The sequence below is a fragment of the Candoia aspera genome, chromosome 2 (assembly GCF_035149785.1).
Source record: "Candoia aspera isolate rCanAsp1 chromosome 2, rCanAsp1.hap2, whole genome shotgun sequence".
In the NCBI taxonomy this organism is placed as follows: Eukaryota; Metazoa; Chordata; class Lepidosauria; order Squamata; family Boidae; genus Candoia; species Candoia aspera.
In genome coordinates this window covers 164,101,229-164,116,659 of record NC_086154.1, presented here as the reverse complement: position 1 = coordinate 164,116,659, position 15,431 = coordinate 164,101,229, and the positions used below count along the sequence as shown (strand labels likewise).

Genomic DNA, 15,431 nt, shown 5'->3' with positions numbered 1-15,431 from the left:
ATAAATAAATAATAAAATATACAATACAAATATACTAAATGTAATAGAATCCAGATGGCAAGGACCTCTCTCAATCTGTAAGCAAAATAGGGCAATTCTAGGAGCTAGCCATCCCCGGGAGGAGCTGTTCTCCTTCCTGCCCCAGGCATGATGACAAAACCAGGTTTTTAAGTTTTTGCAGAAGTCCAGGAGCAAGGGGGCCTGTCTCAACTCCAGGGGGAGAATGTTCCAAAGGGCAGGAGCTGCTGCAGAGAAGGCACGCTTCCGCAACCCCACCAGATGGAACTCTCTAACAGATGGGATCCGTAGCATGCCCTCTCTGCATGCACTGGTGGGACAGGTCAATGTAATGGGATGAGACGGTCCTTCAGTAGCCTGGACCCATGCCATGTAGGGCTTTGAAGGTCATAACCAACACTTTGAATTGGACCTGGAAGCAAACTGGAAGCCAGTGCAGCTCATGCAGCAAAGGTGTTACGCGTGCCACCCTTGGGACACCTAGAATTACCCACGTGGCTGCATTCTGGACCAGCTGTAGCTTCCGGATACTCTTCAAGGGTAGCCCCATGTAGAGTGCATTGCAGTAGTCTATGTGGGAGATAACCAGGGCGTGAGTGATTGTCTGAAGGGCCTCTCATTCCAGGAAAGGGCATAACTGGCGCACAACACGGAGTTGCGCAAAGGCCTGCCTGGCCACGACTGCTACCTGCTCTTTGAGCAGGAGTCGTGAGTCCAGAAGGACCCCCAAGTTACGTACCAGATCTGTCTGGGGCAGTGTGACCCCATCCAGAATTAAAGATGGCAATTTCCCAGAAACCAAGGACCCATTAATCCACAGCTACTCCGTCTTACCAGGATTCAGCCAAAGTCTGTTGTTCCCCATTCAGGCCCCCACAGCCCCCAGGCACTGAGACAGGGCAGACTCCGCATCGCTTACCTCACCCGGGATGGAGATATATAATTGAGTATCATCAGCATACTGATGGTACCTCATTGTCATGCGCTGCCTACCTCTGAATAACGTTCAGACACTGGTTTGCAAAGCAGGCTCTGGTTTATTTCAGGGTAGGTACAACGTTGGTAGAAAAAAGCTGAGAGTGACAGGAGCGCGCCGGTGCGGGGTTTAAATACCCCGCGCCGGTCAGCGCCCCCTCGCTCTCGGTCACGTCACCCCCCTTTGTCCCATGCGTTGCCCTGCCATTGGTTGAGGGTTTCCAGGATCGCCCATCCTCAGGTTTTCATTCTTCTGCTGATTGCTTTCAGCTGGGCGATCCCGTTGTATTGCCGCTGATGGCTTGGGTGGCTCCGTGATCCGTTTAGCTATTGTTTGTTAGCCGTTAGTCGTTGTGGGTTGATGGGCTACTTAACTTGTACCCCTTCACCTATTTCCTTGTCATTGTCATGAGTGCCATTGCGCTGATGACTTTAGCTCAACGGCACTCATGACATACTGCCCCCTTTCCGAATAGTGTTCTCCCCCGGGTTTCTGGGTTTTCCCCATAGAGCTGTCAAAAGCCCTTTTTTTTTTTTTTTTTTCAAAGTTCCCGCCGGAGTAGTTGTCGCCCCTCCCTTTGCTCCTCCCTCTACCACGTGCCTTCCCAGGGTGTGTCCATGGTGCGCACGCTCGGGTTCTGACCTGGCGTGCGCATGCTCCAGCCACACCCTGTTTGTTTGGCTCAGTTCGGCGAGGCGAGAGGCGTGGCTGGTCGGGTGCTTCTCAGCTCCAGGTAGGGCCCTTCTTTTCTTATTTAGAGTGCGTCGCCTTTGTTGTGTCTCTTGGGCGTTGCCCCCAGGTTGCCCTGTTGACTTGCTTGCCACTCCCCCGCGGCCGGGGGCGGGGGGGAGGGTGCTGGCGATCGTTTTGTCACCACCCCGTGGGCCCGGGGCGGGGGGAGTGAGTCCCGGGGGGGGGAAGGTCCACCCAAGTCGCGGGCTTGGGGGGGGCCCTTTCCCTTGGGGCACGGGAGGCGGGGGGAGGCCTGCGGGGGGGGTTTGGTTTTGCTGACCTTGGTTGCGGTTTGTCGGGGTATGCCCGGTGAAATGCTCTGGTCAGGTCAGGCGCGTTAACGTTGTGCGCCGCCACCCATTCCGGGTGGGGGAAGTGTTTCCACCTGACCAGATAGTGTAGGGTTCCTCGTTGCTTGCGGGAGTCGAGATGTCCCTTATCTCGAAGTGGTGTTGCCCGTCGATCATGAGCGGTGCGGGCTGTGGCGTGCTTGGGTGCCATCGGGAGGTGGTTGCCGGTTTTAGGAGGCTGGTGTGGAACACCGGTGGAGCCTCCGGAGGTTGTGTGGCAGGTCCAGGCGTATTGCTACCGGGTTCACTATTTGCGTGACTCGGAACGGCCCGATGTACTTAGGCCCCAGTTTTTTCGAGGGTTGGGTTGACTTTAGGAACTTGGTGGAGAGATAGGCCATATCCCCCGCCTGGAACGTCGGTTGTAGGCGCCGGTGCTTGTCGGCCTGCTCTTTGTAAGCAGCCTGTGCCTCCTTTAGCGCCGCCGTGATTACTGGCCATGCTTCCGCGATCTTCCGTCCCCAGTCGCTGGCGTCCACCTGGGGTTCCGGGGGTTGAGGTAGCTCCGGGATGGGGACGAAGTCGCGCCCCGAGACTACTTCGAACGGGGTTTTCCCGTGCTCGTGTGGACGGCGTTATTGTATGCGACTTCGGCGAACGGGAGCAGTTCAGCCCAGTCGTCTTGGTGGTAGTTCGTATATGATCGTATAAATTGCTCTAAGGTGGCATTAAGAACCTCAGTGGCTCCGTCCGTCTGCGGATGCCAAGCCGTAGATAGGGCCTGTTGGGTCCCCGTCAGCTTCAGGAAGGCCCGCCAGAATTTGGAGGTGAACTGTGTGCCCCTGTCGGTCCACCACACGTGCGGGACATCCGTGTAGCCTGTACACGTGGATGAGGAAGAGTTTGGCTAGTTGTTGTGAGGATGGGACCGACGTGCAGGGGATGAAGTGGGCCTGCTTTGAGAAGTAGTCCTTCACCACCCAAATAGCCGTTTTCTTCTGGCTGGGTGGGAGGTCCACTATAAAATCCATAGAGATTTCCTCCCATGGGCGGGAGGGTTCTGCCACCCGTTGCAGTAGCCCCGCGGGTTTGCCTGGTGCCCGTTTGGCCCTAGCGCACGTTGGGCAGGACGCCACGTAGGTTTTTACGTCCCGCCTGAGCGCGGGCCACCAGAATTGGCGCCGTGTGAGGTGTAGGGTCTTGAGGAACCCAAAGTGTCCCGCTTGCTTGGCGTCGTGTGACCTATGCAAGATCGCCTGGCGTTGCGAGTCCGGGACGTAGATTCTGCCTTCCCCCCATGCTAGGTCTTGCGCCATCGTTACCTTGTCGGGGTTTGCCAGGAACCAGGGGTCGGTTTTGAGGGCGGCGGCGAGGTCCTTGCGCATTCCCCCTGGTAGTTGCGGTTGGCTTCTTTCCGTCGCCGGTTGTCCCGCCGTCGGCTGCGCCGTAGCGTTGAGCTGCCTCCGTGCGCCGCTTCGGGTGGTCACGGCCATCCCCAGTTGCGAGGCGGATAGGACCGTCCCAATGGTGTCTGGGGCGGGCTCTTCGTCTTGGGGCAGCCGGGAGAGGGCGTCGGCCAGGAAGTTCTTCTTGCCCGGCATGAACTTCAGTTGGAAATCAAAGCGGCTGAAGAATTGGGCCCATCGGACCTGTTTTGGGCTAAGGCGTCTAGGCGTTCGTAGGGCCTCGAGGTTCCGGTGGTCCGTCCAGACCTCGAATGGTTGGGTGGCTCCCTCGAGTAGGTGTCGCCACGTCTCTAGTGCCGATTTCACCGCGAAGGCTTCTTTCTCCCAGACGTGCCATCGCCTCTCTGTCTCGGAGAACTTCCTTGGACAGGTAGGCACATGGTTTCAGGAGCCCGTGGAGTCTTTTTGTAGCAGGATGGCTCCCAGGGAGAAGTCTGAGGCGTCGGCTTGGACCACGAACGGCCGTTCTGGGTCCGGGGTGCGCGAGGATTGGCTCCGTCGTGAACAGCGCTTTCAGCTTGTCGAATGCGGTCTGGCACGCGGAGTCCAATTCAGCACTGTGCCTGGGTTCTTGGCGCGTCGGGTGTCCCCACCCCTTTGGTTTTGAGGAGGTCCGTTAAGGGGAGGGCTATCTCAGCGAACCCCGGGCGAATGACCTGTAGAAATTCGCGAATCCCAGGAAGCTCTGTAGTTGCCGTCTGTTGCGGGGCCGCTCCAGTTTAGCACCGCTTCGACTTTTGCGGGGTCCATTTCGATGCCGTCCCCGGAGATTCGATACCCCAAATAGTCTAGGCGCTCTTTGTGAAACTCGCACTTTGTAGGCTTTGCATAGAGCTGCGCCTTCTGAGCTTGTCGAGGACTTGCCTGACTAAGGTTACGTGTTCCTCGTGCGTTTTTGTGTAAATGAGGACGTCGTCGATGTAGACCAGGACCCCTTTAAACAGATGTTCATGCAGTACCTCATTGATGAGCTGCATGAACACCCCAGGGGCCCCCGCGAGTCCGAAGGGCAGTACCTTGTACTGGAACGCGCCTAGGGGGCAGTTAAACGCCGTCTTCCATTCGTCCCCCTCCTGATTCGGATGCGATAGTACGCCTCGCGAAGGTCCAAACCAATTTGGAAAAGACTTTGCCCGTGGACAGGTGGGCGAGCATGTCCTTCACCAGGGGTAAGGGGTATTTGTTGGACAGGGAAGCCGCGTTTAGGCCCCGGTAGTCGGTGCAGAGCCGTAGGGTCCCGTCTTTCTTCTCCCGGAATAAGACGGGGGCTCCGACCGGTGAGCATGCTGGCTCTATGAATCCCCTGTCTAGGTTTTTATCGATGAACTCCCGGAGGGTTGCCATCTCCTTCGGGGTCATCGAATAAATCTTTGGTCTAGGTAAGGGGACGTCGGGCAGTAGGTCAATCCGGCAATCCGTCTTGCGGTGGGGGGGTAGTTGGTCGGCTTCTGCCTCTCCGAAGACTTCGGAGAAGTTGGCGTATTGTTCTGGTAGGTCTGCTGTGGTAGCGGCATTGTCTTGTGTGGTCGCCTCCGCTCGTCCTACCGTGGGGTTGCTTTTGCCAGCTGGTACTGGTGCTCGATACTCGCCGTCGCCGAATGTGAAGGTGCGGGTCGCCCAGTTGATCCGCGGGTTGTTTTTCGCGAGCCATGGCATCCCCAGGACTGCAATGGGCCGTCCGATGGGCGTGACTACGAACGCTGTGCGCTCGGTGTGAGTGCCCATTTGCAGGGTGACCGGCTCGGTTTGTAGCGTGGCTGGTTTCCCTCCCGCTGTAGAGCCGTCCAGCTGGTGGAATGCCAGCGGCGTGGGGAGGGGGAAGCAGCGGAGGTCGAGTTTGGCGACTAGGTCGGGGTGGATGAGGTTTTTTGAGCACCCCGAGTCCACTAGTGCCGCGGCCGTGGTGGCTCCGTTGCCGGCAGAGAGTTGAATTGCTGCCAATATTACGGAGCTTTTGTCGTTTCGTTGAGGTGGTCCGCGTTGTTGTCCCACCGCCTGCCTCGCCACGCGTCTCAGAGCAAGCGGGGAGCATTTCCCGCCGGCTGGTCGGGGTCGGTATTGTCCTCTTCCCCCCAGTAAGCGTCCCAGCCCTCTTCCGGTGTCGCTGTGGCCACGGTCATTCGGCGGTGAGGGGGCGGCCCCGGGTTGGGTGGTTTGGGGCTAATTTTCGGGGCGGGCTTGGGCGCGCTGGTCGGCGGTCGGTTGGCGAAGCAATCCGCCGTCTTGTGCCCTAATTTGCCACACCTCCCGCAGGGCTCCCGGTTGAACTTCTTTTTTGGGTATATGGGGCCGGCCATCCCCCCGTGTGGTGCGGGTACCTTTTTCCCGACATAGTTTGTGTCTTCCGTGGTTGTCATCAGGAAGGTGCGGTGCGCGTGTTCGGCTTTCCCCGCGAGGTGGATCCACCCGTGTAACGTTTCTGGGTCGTCGCGGTAGAGGGCCCATTGGAGAACGTCGCGGTTGAGCCCCCTTTTGAAGATTTCCAGCAGGGTGGTCTCAGACCAGTCGCAGACCTTTCCCGCGAGGGCTTTGAACTCCAGGGCGTAGTCAGGGACCGTGCGTGTGCCCTGTTTAAGTCTCTGGAGTGCGCTTTTCGCCCGTACTTTAGCTAGGGGGTCTTCGAAGTAGGTTTTCATCTCTTTGATGAAAGCAGGGAAGGTGGCGAGGGCGGGGGAGCTGGACTCGTACAGTTGGATGTACCAGTCCGCCGCCCTGTCTTGGAGTTTGATCGCCACGGCGGCGATCTTGTCGGCCTCGGAGTCATAGGAGTGTCCGTGCCTCCCCATGAACTCCCTAGCGTTGGTCACGAAAAACGAGAGTTTTGAGGGGGTCCCATCGAAGAAGATGGGGAAGTCCTTTGGGGCCCGGGCGTTTTGTGCGGCCCCGCCTCTCGCTTCCCGGGGTGTGGTGTCGGCCGCCTGTGCCGTCTGCTGGCTCTCCGCTGGCCCGTGTGGGTTCGGTGCTTCGCTCGGGGTGTGGGCTTGTGCGGGGACGTCGTTGGGTGGCGCGGGGGGCATGAGCGCCTGGAGCATGGTCCGGAGTTCCGTCAGCTGAGCCCGCATGGCCGCGAGTTCAGCTCGTGCCTCCTCGTCCACAGCCCGCGCCGCCGCTGGGGCCGGTTCCGTTGGCGCGTCCTCGGGGGTGGGTTGCCGGTGGGGTTCATCGTCCCTCCGCCGCGGGTCCGCTTCCTCCTCCGTCTGATGGGTGTCTCCGTCGTCCTCCTCCGTGTCGAGCATCGTGGGGCTGTCGCTCCACACCCGTTGCTGGGGTGCGATGTGGGGCGCGGGGTCCTCCGCTGGTTTCGGAAGTCGTGCTGCTCCCTCCCGCGGTCGGGTTGCCTCCGTCGCCATCTCCCCTTGGGGTTGGAGCTGAGGCTCGGGTCGGGTGGGGTGGGCGTCCATGGCTCCGGGAGTCCGCGGTGCCTCTGGCCTCGGTCGGTCCTCCTCTGTCTCTTGCCGCGCGGCTCGCCCTCCTTGCCCGCGTCGTTCCGGCCTCATCTTGCTGGTCTTCTCGCCGTCTACTCCTCCCGCGGCTCGTTGTCGTCCGGTGGGGCTCGGCGAGGCTGAGTTTATGACTCTCAGCTTTATGTCATGCGCTGCCTACCTCTGAATAACGTTCAGACACTGGTTTGCAAAGCAGGCTCTGGTTTATTTCAGGGTAGGTACAACGTTGGTAGAAAAAAGCTGAGAGTGACAGGAGCGCGCCGGTGCGGGGTTTAAATACCCCGCGCCAGTCAGCGCCCCCTCGCTCTCGGTCACGTCACCCCCCTTTGTCCCATGCGTTGCCCTGCCATTGGTTGAGGGTTTCCAGGATCGCCCATCCTCAGGTTTTCATTCTTCTGCTGATTGCTTTCAGCTGGGCGATCCCCGTTGTATTGCCGCTGATGGCTTGGGTGGCTCCGTGATCTGTTTAGCTATTGTTTGTTAGCCGTTAGTCGTTGTGGGTTGATGGCTACTTAACTTGTACCCCTTCACCTATTTCCTTGTCATTGTCATGAGTGCCATTGCGCTGATGACTTTAGCTCAACGGCACTCATGACACTCATCCCGTGGTGACAGATGATCTCACCCAGTGGCTTCATATAGATGTTAAATAGAAGAGAGAGAACCAAACCCTTGGTTGGATCCTGCACGGTTCTATCAAACCTCTACTTCTCTGTCCTCCTCCAGAACCTCAGTTATGACTCCCTTTCCACAAACTGATCTAATCTAATCTAGATCTAATCATCCTGTATTTCTTCTCTCACGCATGTCCCCGGAAGAAGAGGGGAATACAACAGGGACCCAGACCCGGAAGCAGTCAACTTGTCTGCACGAATGTTGACTAAGGCTTGACACCAAGGGTTAAACTGAAGGCTTCCCCAGAGAAGGACCTATTCACCATTCCCTTCCGTTTCTTCTTTCTTTCTCTCTTGGGTATGCAGGAAGTACTGGATAGATCTGCCGCCTGGCCTCTCCTCCCTCCCTCAGACCAAGCCAGGTTGTGCAATGCTTACAACTGGTGGCCCGGAAGAACTTGGAGCTGGTCATGTACCATCTGTTAGAGCTCCCATGGAGGTAGGCAGGGCTGCGGGTTCTTCCTCCCTTGAGTTCCAGGGAAGTCCGGCATGAGGCCAACCCTTCTGTATTTCTCCTTGTGGACCTGGGACAGGCAGAGGGGTCTGACTTGGTCTCCTCCTGATTTTCTTCCCAGCACCTGCGGCGAGCTGCTCTGGGCCATCATCACCTCGCCGTACTGCAGCAGGGATGCAGTCCTGTCCCTGCTCCTGGCCAAGGAGAAGGAGGGCCCTTGGCTGCCTCAAGGAGAGGAACAGTCCACGCATCCTCTTCCCGCAGCTATGGTAAGGGGTAGAGCTTGGAAAGAGGTGGTCCTCTTGTACACCCAGACGTCAACCTCTCCCTCTTGGAGATGCTATCGTGTTGCCTGGGTCTGTGGGCTCCTCACAGGCAAACGGGAAGGAAGGAAGGCCCTTTGGGTGATGAGGATTGGCAGAGAGAGTGATTCTACCCAGAGGCAGGGTGGGCTCCGTTAGCCAACTTTCCTTAGGAGCTCTGTGGGTGAGGCAAACTCTCCTTCCCTCCTCAGGCCAGAGCGACGAGGCTCATCGGGAGGATCGTCCGGTCCGAGGAGTGTCCCATGGTGCTGGAGGCTTGGTTCCCTGAAGTTCTGCTCTGCCTGGTGGATACCATCATGACAGGCGCCAGGCAGCAGAATACATCAGCCCAAGGAGCGGACCATCTGCCTCCGGAGTAAGCAGCGGCACTGGGAAGGAGGAGCCTCCCTCTCCTTCTTGGGCTTCTGAGTTCCTCCTCCTTTTCTCTTTGCACATCCAAGCAGCATTTCTGGTTCAGCAATGCCCCTCTGGCCCTGCAAGTCCTCCTCTTAGCCAGGCCAGGTGCTGCATAGACCCCAGGAAAGAAAGCTCTCAAGCACTCAGTGCTCCTAGCTTGGGCGATGTCATGAGTACCGATGGAGAGCAGGAGGGAGCCTCCATCCAGGGTGGAAAACGCATGCGTAGTACTGAGGAATTAAGCAGCCATTCAAAGAGACACAGATCAGACCCGCCTTAGCTTTTGGGGTTTATATGTCTGGGTTTTTCCCACGCTTCTTCAGTTTGTTAGGATTCTGTTAATGTAGCAGTAATAAACATTAGAGACCTACTCCTCGTCTCAGCGTGATTTCTGACTGTTAGGACAGGCGCCTTGCTTTTCTCATGAGGTCTGTCCCAAAGCTTTAAGGAAAAGGAAGCGAACGGAATCTGTGGCCTCCGTGATGTTTCTGGAATGCCCTTGGGATGGGGTGGAGGGTCAAACTCACACAGATGCAGCAAATCCCATTTGGTGGTGAACGGCTGCAAGGGAGAAGACAGGCCCCTCTGGAGCTCCCGCCCCTCTTTGCTCTTCTCGTGGCATTCCAGAGAAAGGAGGGAGAGAACCTGCAGAGGGAAGCTTCCCTGTGGGCATTGGCCAAAGGGTTTCTTCTGCCCCTCAGACTATGGGTTGGTCCCTTGGTGACTCTGGCCTTCTTTTCCCTGCAGGGAGATGGTTGACACCATCCAGGTGCTGCTAGCCAGGGTGGCACACCTGACCCTGGAAGAGAGCTGCAGGGAGATGCTGTGCCGCCCCAGCTGCTGCCTCCAGGGCATGGCCACGTTGGTGACGTAAGTCAGAGGGCAAAGGGCAGCTTTTCTTCCCAAAGAAAACCTTTCTTCTGCTCTTCCAGCCCAGCCTGGCCTGTCCGTCTGATGGCTTTTTCTCAAAAGAGCCTTGGTGTATTGCAGGGCCCTAACAGAGACCTCCCCCTCCGCCACATGCGCCCTCCAGAGACATCTAAGTTCTGTCCTGGAGAAGGAAGAGGCAAAGGAGCATTTGGCTGCAGTGGTGGCCTTCTTTGTTGAGGTGGGAACCCCGCCCCCCTACCCCCAGTCTGTAGGATTCTGAGCCGGGGAGGCAATGGGACCTTGCCGAGCAGGGTGATGTGGAGGAGAAAATGGGAGTTGACCCAGGCCACCTATAGGTCCCGTTGGGAGGGATCAAGCTCCAAAAGCCATCTCTCTTGCTTTCCCTGCAGCTAAAGGAGAGCCTAGAGGCATGTTCCTGCTTCCCCAAAGAGCGAGGGTGAAGCATCTTCCCTGGGGCCCTTTTGGGCACCTTCTCCTCAGTGAAGCTAGCTCACTCCTTCTCTTTCCTCCTCTGGCCATTGACGGGCCTTTGACTGCTCTGCTCTCTTTCAGCTGCTGGCTAATTACAAGAGCCAAGCTCCCTTAGAGAAGATCTGGAAGCTCCTCATGGCTTGGCTGGAACACCCCAGCCAGACCATTCGCCAGCTGAGCAGGAAGGGCCTTCTCCACCTCTGCAAGAACTACAAGGTGGTAAGTGGCCCTCGCCCACAGGGGATAGACAAATGCTGAGCTCCTCCGCTTCGGGAACAATGGTAGAAATGGTTAGGTTTGTCTTCTCTCTTTCATTGGAGGAGAGTTTTTCAGATCTCCCATTTTCTCTGCAGATGATGAGCCCGAGGAGCTCTGCCATGCCGTCCTTGGTGGGCTCTGCAGTGACAGCTCTGCCATCATCTTGGAGTTCTTGGGCTTGGCAGAGCAGCTCAGCCTCCAGACAGGAGAGGAAGTGTGGACTCCCCTGAATGCTTCCTTGGCTGCCCAGTACTGCTCGCTCTTCCACCACTTGAGTCCTCAGCTCCTCCTCACTTGGAAGAGGAGGAAAATGTCAATGGGAATGTTAACTGTGAGGCCACATGGTTTCTTGCAGGGCAAGGAAAAAAGACTTTTCCTTGGTCCTTCATAGGAGGTGGCAACCATCCAAAGGGCAGCCTTGAAACACGTCTGGCCTCTTCTGCAGCACCAGAAAGATCTTGAGGGGACAGCAGCCATCCACACCCTCATTGCGGTGCTGATGCACGTGGAGGATGTTGAGGAGGAGGTGGCGAAGGTGAGGGCCTGGCTTGCCTGGGGAAAGAGGGTTGCAGCTTGGCTAGCTGACTCACTCAAGGAAAGCAGTAGAAGAACGGCCCCAGCTTTTTTCTCTCCTCTTTTTTCTGAAGGCAGCAAAGGTTACCCTGCGGCACCTGGCACAGGCCCTCCATTGGCACTGTGGGGGCACCCTCCTGGTGGGGGGAACTTACAGCCTGCAAGAGCTACTTCATCAGATCGCCAAGCGCCTGGTAAGAGCCCTTGTCTGGCTCCTGTTCCCCTCTAGAGGTGAGAGGCATGGGTGGGGCATGTAGCACTTGGAGATCTCCCACTTCTGCCTTTCTGCCTCATCTCCTAGATTTGGTTCCCCATCCCAAAGTTGCAGTTGGAGATGGAAGTGTTCACCTGCCTTTGATACTTCAAGAGCAAGCAGGCTTCAGTGAGGAGAACGGCTGCAATGTTCATTGGTAATGGAAAGAGAAGCCTCTTTGTGGGCAATCAGGCAGGAGGTCTCATCCCCCAGGTTCAGGGTTTCTCCTGCCCAGGGATAGCCACATTCCAGCCAAAAAGCATGGCCCCCTGCAGTCTTTCATAGAGTCACTGGCCTGTTTGGGCCATGGACCTTCCTTTAGCCCAGGCCAGGCGTGAGCCTGCAGTCCTCCTGCTGAGTCTCTCGTTTTCCCCAGGATTAAAGGCGTGGGGAATTCTGGAGTTAGGGCTGCATTCAGTTGAGAAGTGGGCTTTGAAAGAGACCGTGGTGTGTCTTTCTCCCTCCTTTCCTCTATAGGTCACCTGTTTCATCTGAATGGCAGCCTCCTCACTGGAAAGGAGCTTCCCATCTACCTTGCTTGTAAGCAATGCCTGTGGAAAGTGACAAGAGGAACAGCTTTGGGTTAGGAGTGTGGGAAGGAGGGAGGGAGGGAGGGAGGGGAGGGAGGGAGGAAGGGAGGATGGATACAGGAAGCATTTTGACGCTCTGGTCTAACTTTTGTCTTTGCAGATATGGATAAGCTTCTGGGTGACCAGGATGCTGCAGTCAGGCGAGTCGCCCAGAGAACAAAAGCTTTGGTACGAAAGGCCTTCTCCCTCCACTCTGCACACGGGCTGGTGGTTGCCCTCCGGCGCTTGGCGGCAGGCTGTAGGCGGCATCGTTATCCTCCTGAGTATGAAGGCCTTTCCACCTGATGGACCAGTGAGGGAAACTGGGTAACAGCTTCCCCAGGTGTAGCATGGAGGCTAATGGAGGGAAAGCAGGGGAAGAGGGTCAGGGTTTTGTCTGATGGGGCGGGACTTGCCGTGACCTGAGTCGGCTCTCTTAGGGCGGGGGCCAAAAGCAGAGGACCTTCCTGTGAAGGGAGGAATGTCCACTGATGGGCTTCCTCCCAGTGAAGGTTGAGGCAAGGCTTGCGAGCAGAGAAACTGACAGCCTGATATCTCTGTGTCTTTTCAGGAATTCAAGCCCTTCCTCCAGCGCCAGTGAACACCTTGCAGCACCGCAGGAAAAGACCACTAGGGTGCATACCATCTCCTTGCTACAGACAAAAGTCAGTCGCCGGTTGACGGGGCTGGGAAGGAATTTTACCCATTGGACTCGGCAAGTGGGGTTTTTGCCTTCCCCGTAGCAACGTTCACCCTACGTTGGCGATTTCCAGTTAAAATTGTTGAATAAGTGGTGAAATGGTACTTTTGACCTTGTTGCTTAGGTTATTTCATGTGTTTGCTCCATTCTGTTTCTTCAACGGTCTGCCTCTGATCAAAGAGTGAATATGTTGTTAAAATCAGCAAGGACTTTGGTGTTGAAATTCCAGTAAGAGTGGAGAAGGAAGAGAAATCAGTGCTGCTTTTCCTTATGGCAGGCCATTGGGAGGCAGGTCTGGAGCCGAGGAGCAAATCCACCTGCCATGGGACAGGGAGTCCTAGTCCCCCCCTAGTTCGCAGGGGACAGGAGGGATCATGCAGGTTCATGTCAGAAGACCCAGGGACCATTTCCTCTCACCCTGCACACGTGGAGCCCTTTCTCCCTCTCTCACTTTTGAGCGCCTTTCATTTGTTCATATCAGTTGTTGGGATGGTTTTGAAAGGAGAGGGAGAAAGGGCAGAGCAGGCAAAGGACTTGAGACTTGAGATGCAGCAGGCTTTGAGCCATGGAGGAGAGAGGATGGCGGCTTTTAAAATAAACTGTGATCTCCCAGGGAACCCCTAGTGGCCTCTCACGGAACTCTAGAGTTCCATTGGACCCTGGTTGAGAAACCCTGCTCTAGAATGTAGCTTAATATAATGGATTCTTTTCTGTTTGAGACTGTCCATCAAACCCTGCTGCTTTTCCTTATGTCAGTCCATTGAGAGGCAGGTCTGGAGCTGAGGAGCAAATGCACTCACATTGGGACAGTGAGTCCTATTCCCCCCTTCCCAGTGGACAGGAGGGATCCTGCAGGTTCATGTCAGAAGACCCAGGGATCATTTCCTCTAGCCCTGCTCACATGGAGCCCTTTCTCCCTCTCTCATTTTCAAACACCTTTCATTCCTATTGATTGTTGGGATGGTTTTGAAAGGAGAGGGAGACAGGGCAGAGCAGGCAAAGGCCTTGAGCCCAGATGCAGCAGGCTTTGAGCCATGGAGGAGAGAGGACGGCAGCTTTTGTCAACTGCCCGGAAGAAGCTGCACCCTTTTCAATTTTCCTCACTTATACAGCAGCAGCGCTGCATTCCCCAGCATCCAGAGAAGGAAAGATGGATTTTACCTAATTAACATCTGCCACCAAAAGAACAGCAGCCCTCTGGGATTAATCCCCCAAAATGCCAGAAAGCTGCTCATGAAGAAAGTTGGAGCAACAGACATTTGAGCACAGAGGGTTAAGATTTAATGCCTTTTTAAAACCTTACCTCTGTTGTAACTCAGAAACCAGTCCTTGGTTTTAGAGTGTCTCACTCCAAAGAATCTCAGAAGAAGGGTCATTTTCATGTCTTACAGAATTTATTCTCATCAAGCCTACTTCCAAACTTCCAGGAACAGAGATGTCCTAAGTAGCAATTTTCCTCCCTTTGGGGCATCAAAAAAATACATATTTTTCTCCTGTTTTGGGTTTGTGTGAGAGGGTTGCCTCTGAATCGGTATGTCCACAGTTTATCTTTTCCCAACTTTGAGTCTCACTCCCTCCGTCTTTCTGGAGGTCTTTCTGGAGGTCTTCAGTTCTTATCTCCTTAGAGGCTCCACAAATTAACTTCTTTTCCTGCCAACCCCTACGACTCTCTATCAGATCTATTTATTTCCAAACTCTCCTGTTCTGGGTTATATTCCCTATCATAGGATCTACTCAACTACCTGGCAGTACCATTGCGAAGTGGTTCAAGTTTCCAAACTCTCTTCTTGCATAGCTGTTTTGGACATGCTCACCAGGTTGACTCACCTCTACATTTTATTTATTATAAATGTTTTTAAGTATGACGTAATGGTTTAGAAAAATATATTAAAAGTTCTCAAGTGAATAGACAGGGTAGAATTTCAGTTAAAGAATTAATGCACTAATAATCTGCTGTTGGCTATTTTTTGGAAATGACCCCCTCAGAGAGTACACATCTTGCATGTGGAAATTCCTGCATACAAATCTGGGCATCTCCATTTTTAAAAAAAAGTATCTGTGGTGCAACACTAGGTAAGTTCTTTCAGAGCTCAAAACTTGGTTCATTTATTCTTTTTAATGCACACAATAGTGGGGAAGAAATTCTAAAAAACAATAAATGGGAATGCTATTTTATAATTTGACAAAAATGAAATCAGTTCCAGAATCGGCAGAAATCCCCTAGTTGTAGCCAAGCTGAGATACAGCAGGCTGCAATTATTACAGTATAATTATTACTTGTTTTGTTCTCTCAATGTTTCATATGGGACAGATTCCCCAGTGTGGCATCCATGGGCAATGACATCCTCTCAGAAACTGCCTTTGGTCTGCCACTTCACCTGTCTCTTCATTTCTAATTTTTTTTTTAAAAGGTGGCAAACTGAGGTTCTGCAAAATCACTATCCACCAGTACAGTATCATCATTATATTTTAGAAAGTTTTCAAGCCTATGTAAGGCTCACATGCATTTCAGAATGTAAATTTGCAGTCCAATGTCAGCCTTTTGAGATACAGTAGATCCACCAGGGTTATTTCTGTGGCTCTTCACTCCTGGTGCTTTATCTGGCAGTAGGCAAAAGTAGGCCAGGAGGTGATGAGGAACCTCTTCAGGAGTCAGAAAGAAGGAAGCAGGTTGCCTGGTGATGCCGACTAGGGCAGCCGTTTTGTAAATGAGAAACATCCTGCTGTGGCAGCCATCTTGTGAGTGTGCCTGTCACATGCTCTCAAAATGATGGATTTCCTGTTTTATGTTAGCATGTTATAATCTGAACTAGCATCTCCTGTTGTAGACTGAGAGAATTTTTCTAGATAAGAGCTTAAGCAAATTCGCAGAAAGAAACAGATGAGCTTTCCAAGGAAGTACAGTAAATTCACCTAAGCTCTACATCACTTAAGAAACGTTTCT

At 54.6% G+C, this 15,431-nt stretch overlaps 2 protein-coding genes and 1 long non-coding RNA gene across 3 annotated transcripts in view; 2 read left to right on the top strand and 1 right to left on the bottom strand.

Moving 5' to 3' along the window:
- The window catches only part of MRPL51 (mitochondrial ribosomal protein L51), a 377,933-nt gene that overhangs the window by 276,596 nt on the left and 85,906 nt on the right, over window positions 1–15,431 (bottom strand). The gene's annotated exons all lie outside the window — the stretch shown is intronic.
- LOC134490155 (uncharacterized) lies at window positions 8,064–10,460 on the top strand. Its single transcript, XM_063293046.1, has 5 exons — window positions 8,064–8,322; window positions 8,568–8,731; window positions 9,520–9,642; window positions 9,763–9,880; window positions 10,216–10,460. Exons 1-5 carry the CDS (start codon window positions 8,089–8,091, stop codon window positions 10,390–10,392), a joined length of 816 nt encoding a protein of 271 aa, XP_063149116.1. The 5' UTR covers window positions 8,064–8,088; the 3' UTR covers window positions 10,393–10,460.
- Window positions 10,788–11,377, top strand: LOC134492498 (uncharacterized). The gene is made up of 3 exons (XR_010067447.1): window positions 10,788–10,927; window positions 11,040–11,159; window positions 11,267–11,377. It is a non-coding gene; the product is annotated as an uncharacterized LOC134492498 (long non-coding RNA).

What these genes read in the sequence shown, in the direction of transcription:
- LOC134490155 (XM_063293046.1), top strand. Translation starts at nt 8,089, where the DNA reads ATGAGGCCAACCCTTCTGTATTTCTCCTTGTGGACCTGGGACAGGCAG. An exon ending in ATCCTCTTCCCGCAGCTATG is followed by an intron (nt 8,323 to 8,567) that starts GTAAGGGGTAGA and finishes TTCCCTCCTCAG; the next exon opens with GCCAGAGCGACGAGGCTCAT. An exon ending in GCGGACCATCTGCCTCCGGA is followed by an intron (nt 8,732 to 9,519) that starts GTAAGCAGCGGC and finishes TTTTCCCTGCAG; the next exon opens with GGAGATGGTTGACACCATCC.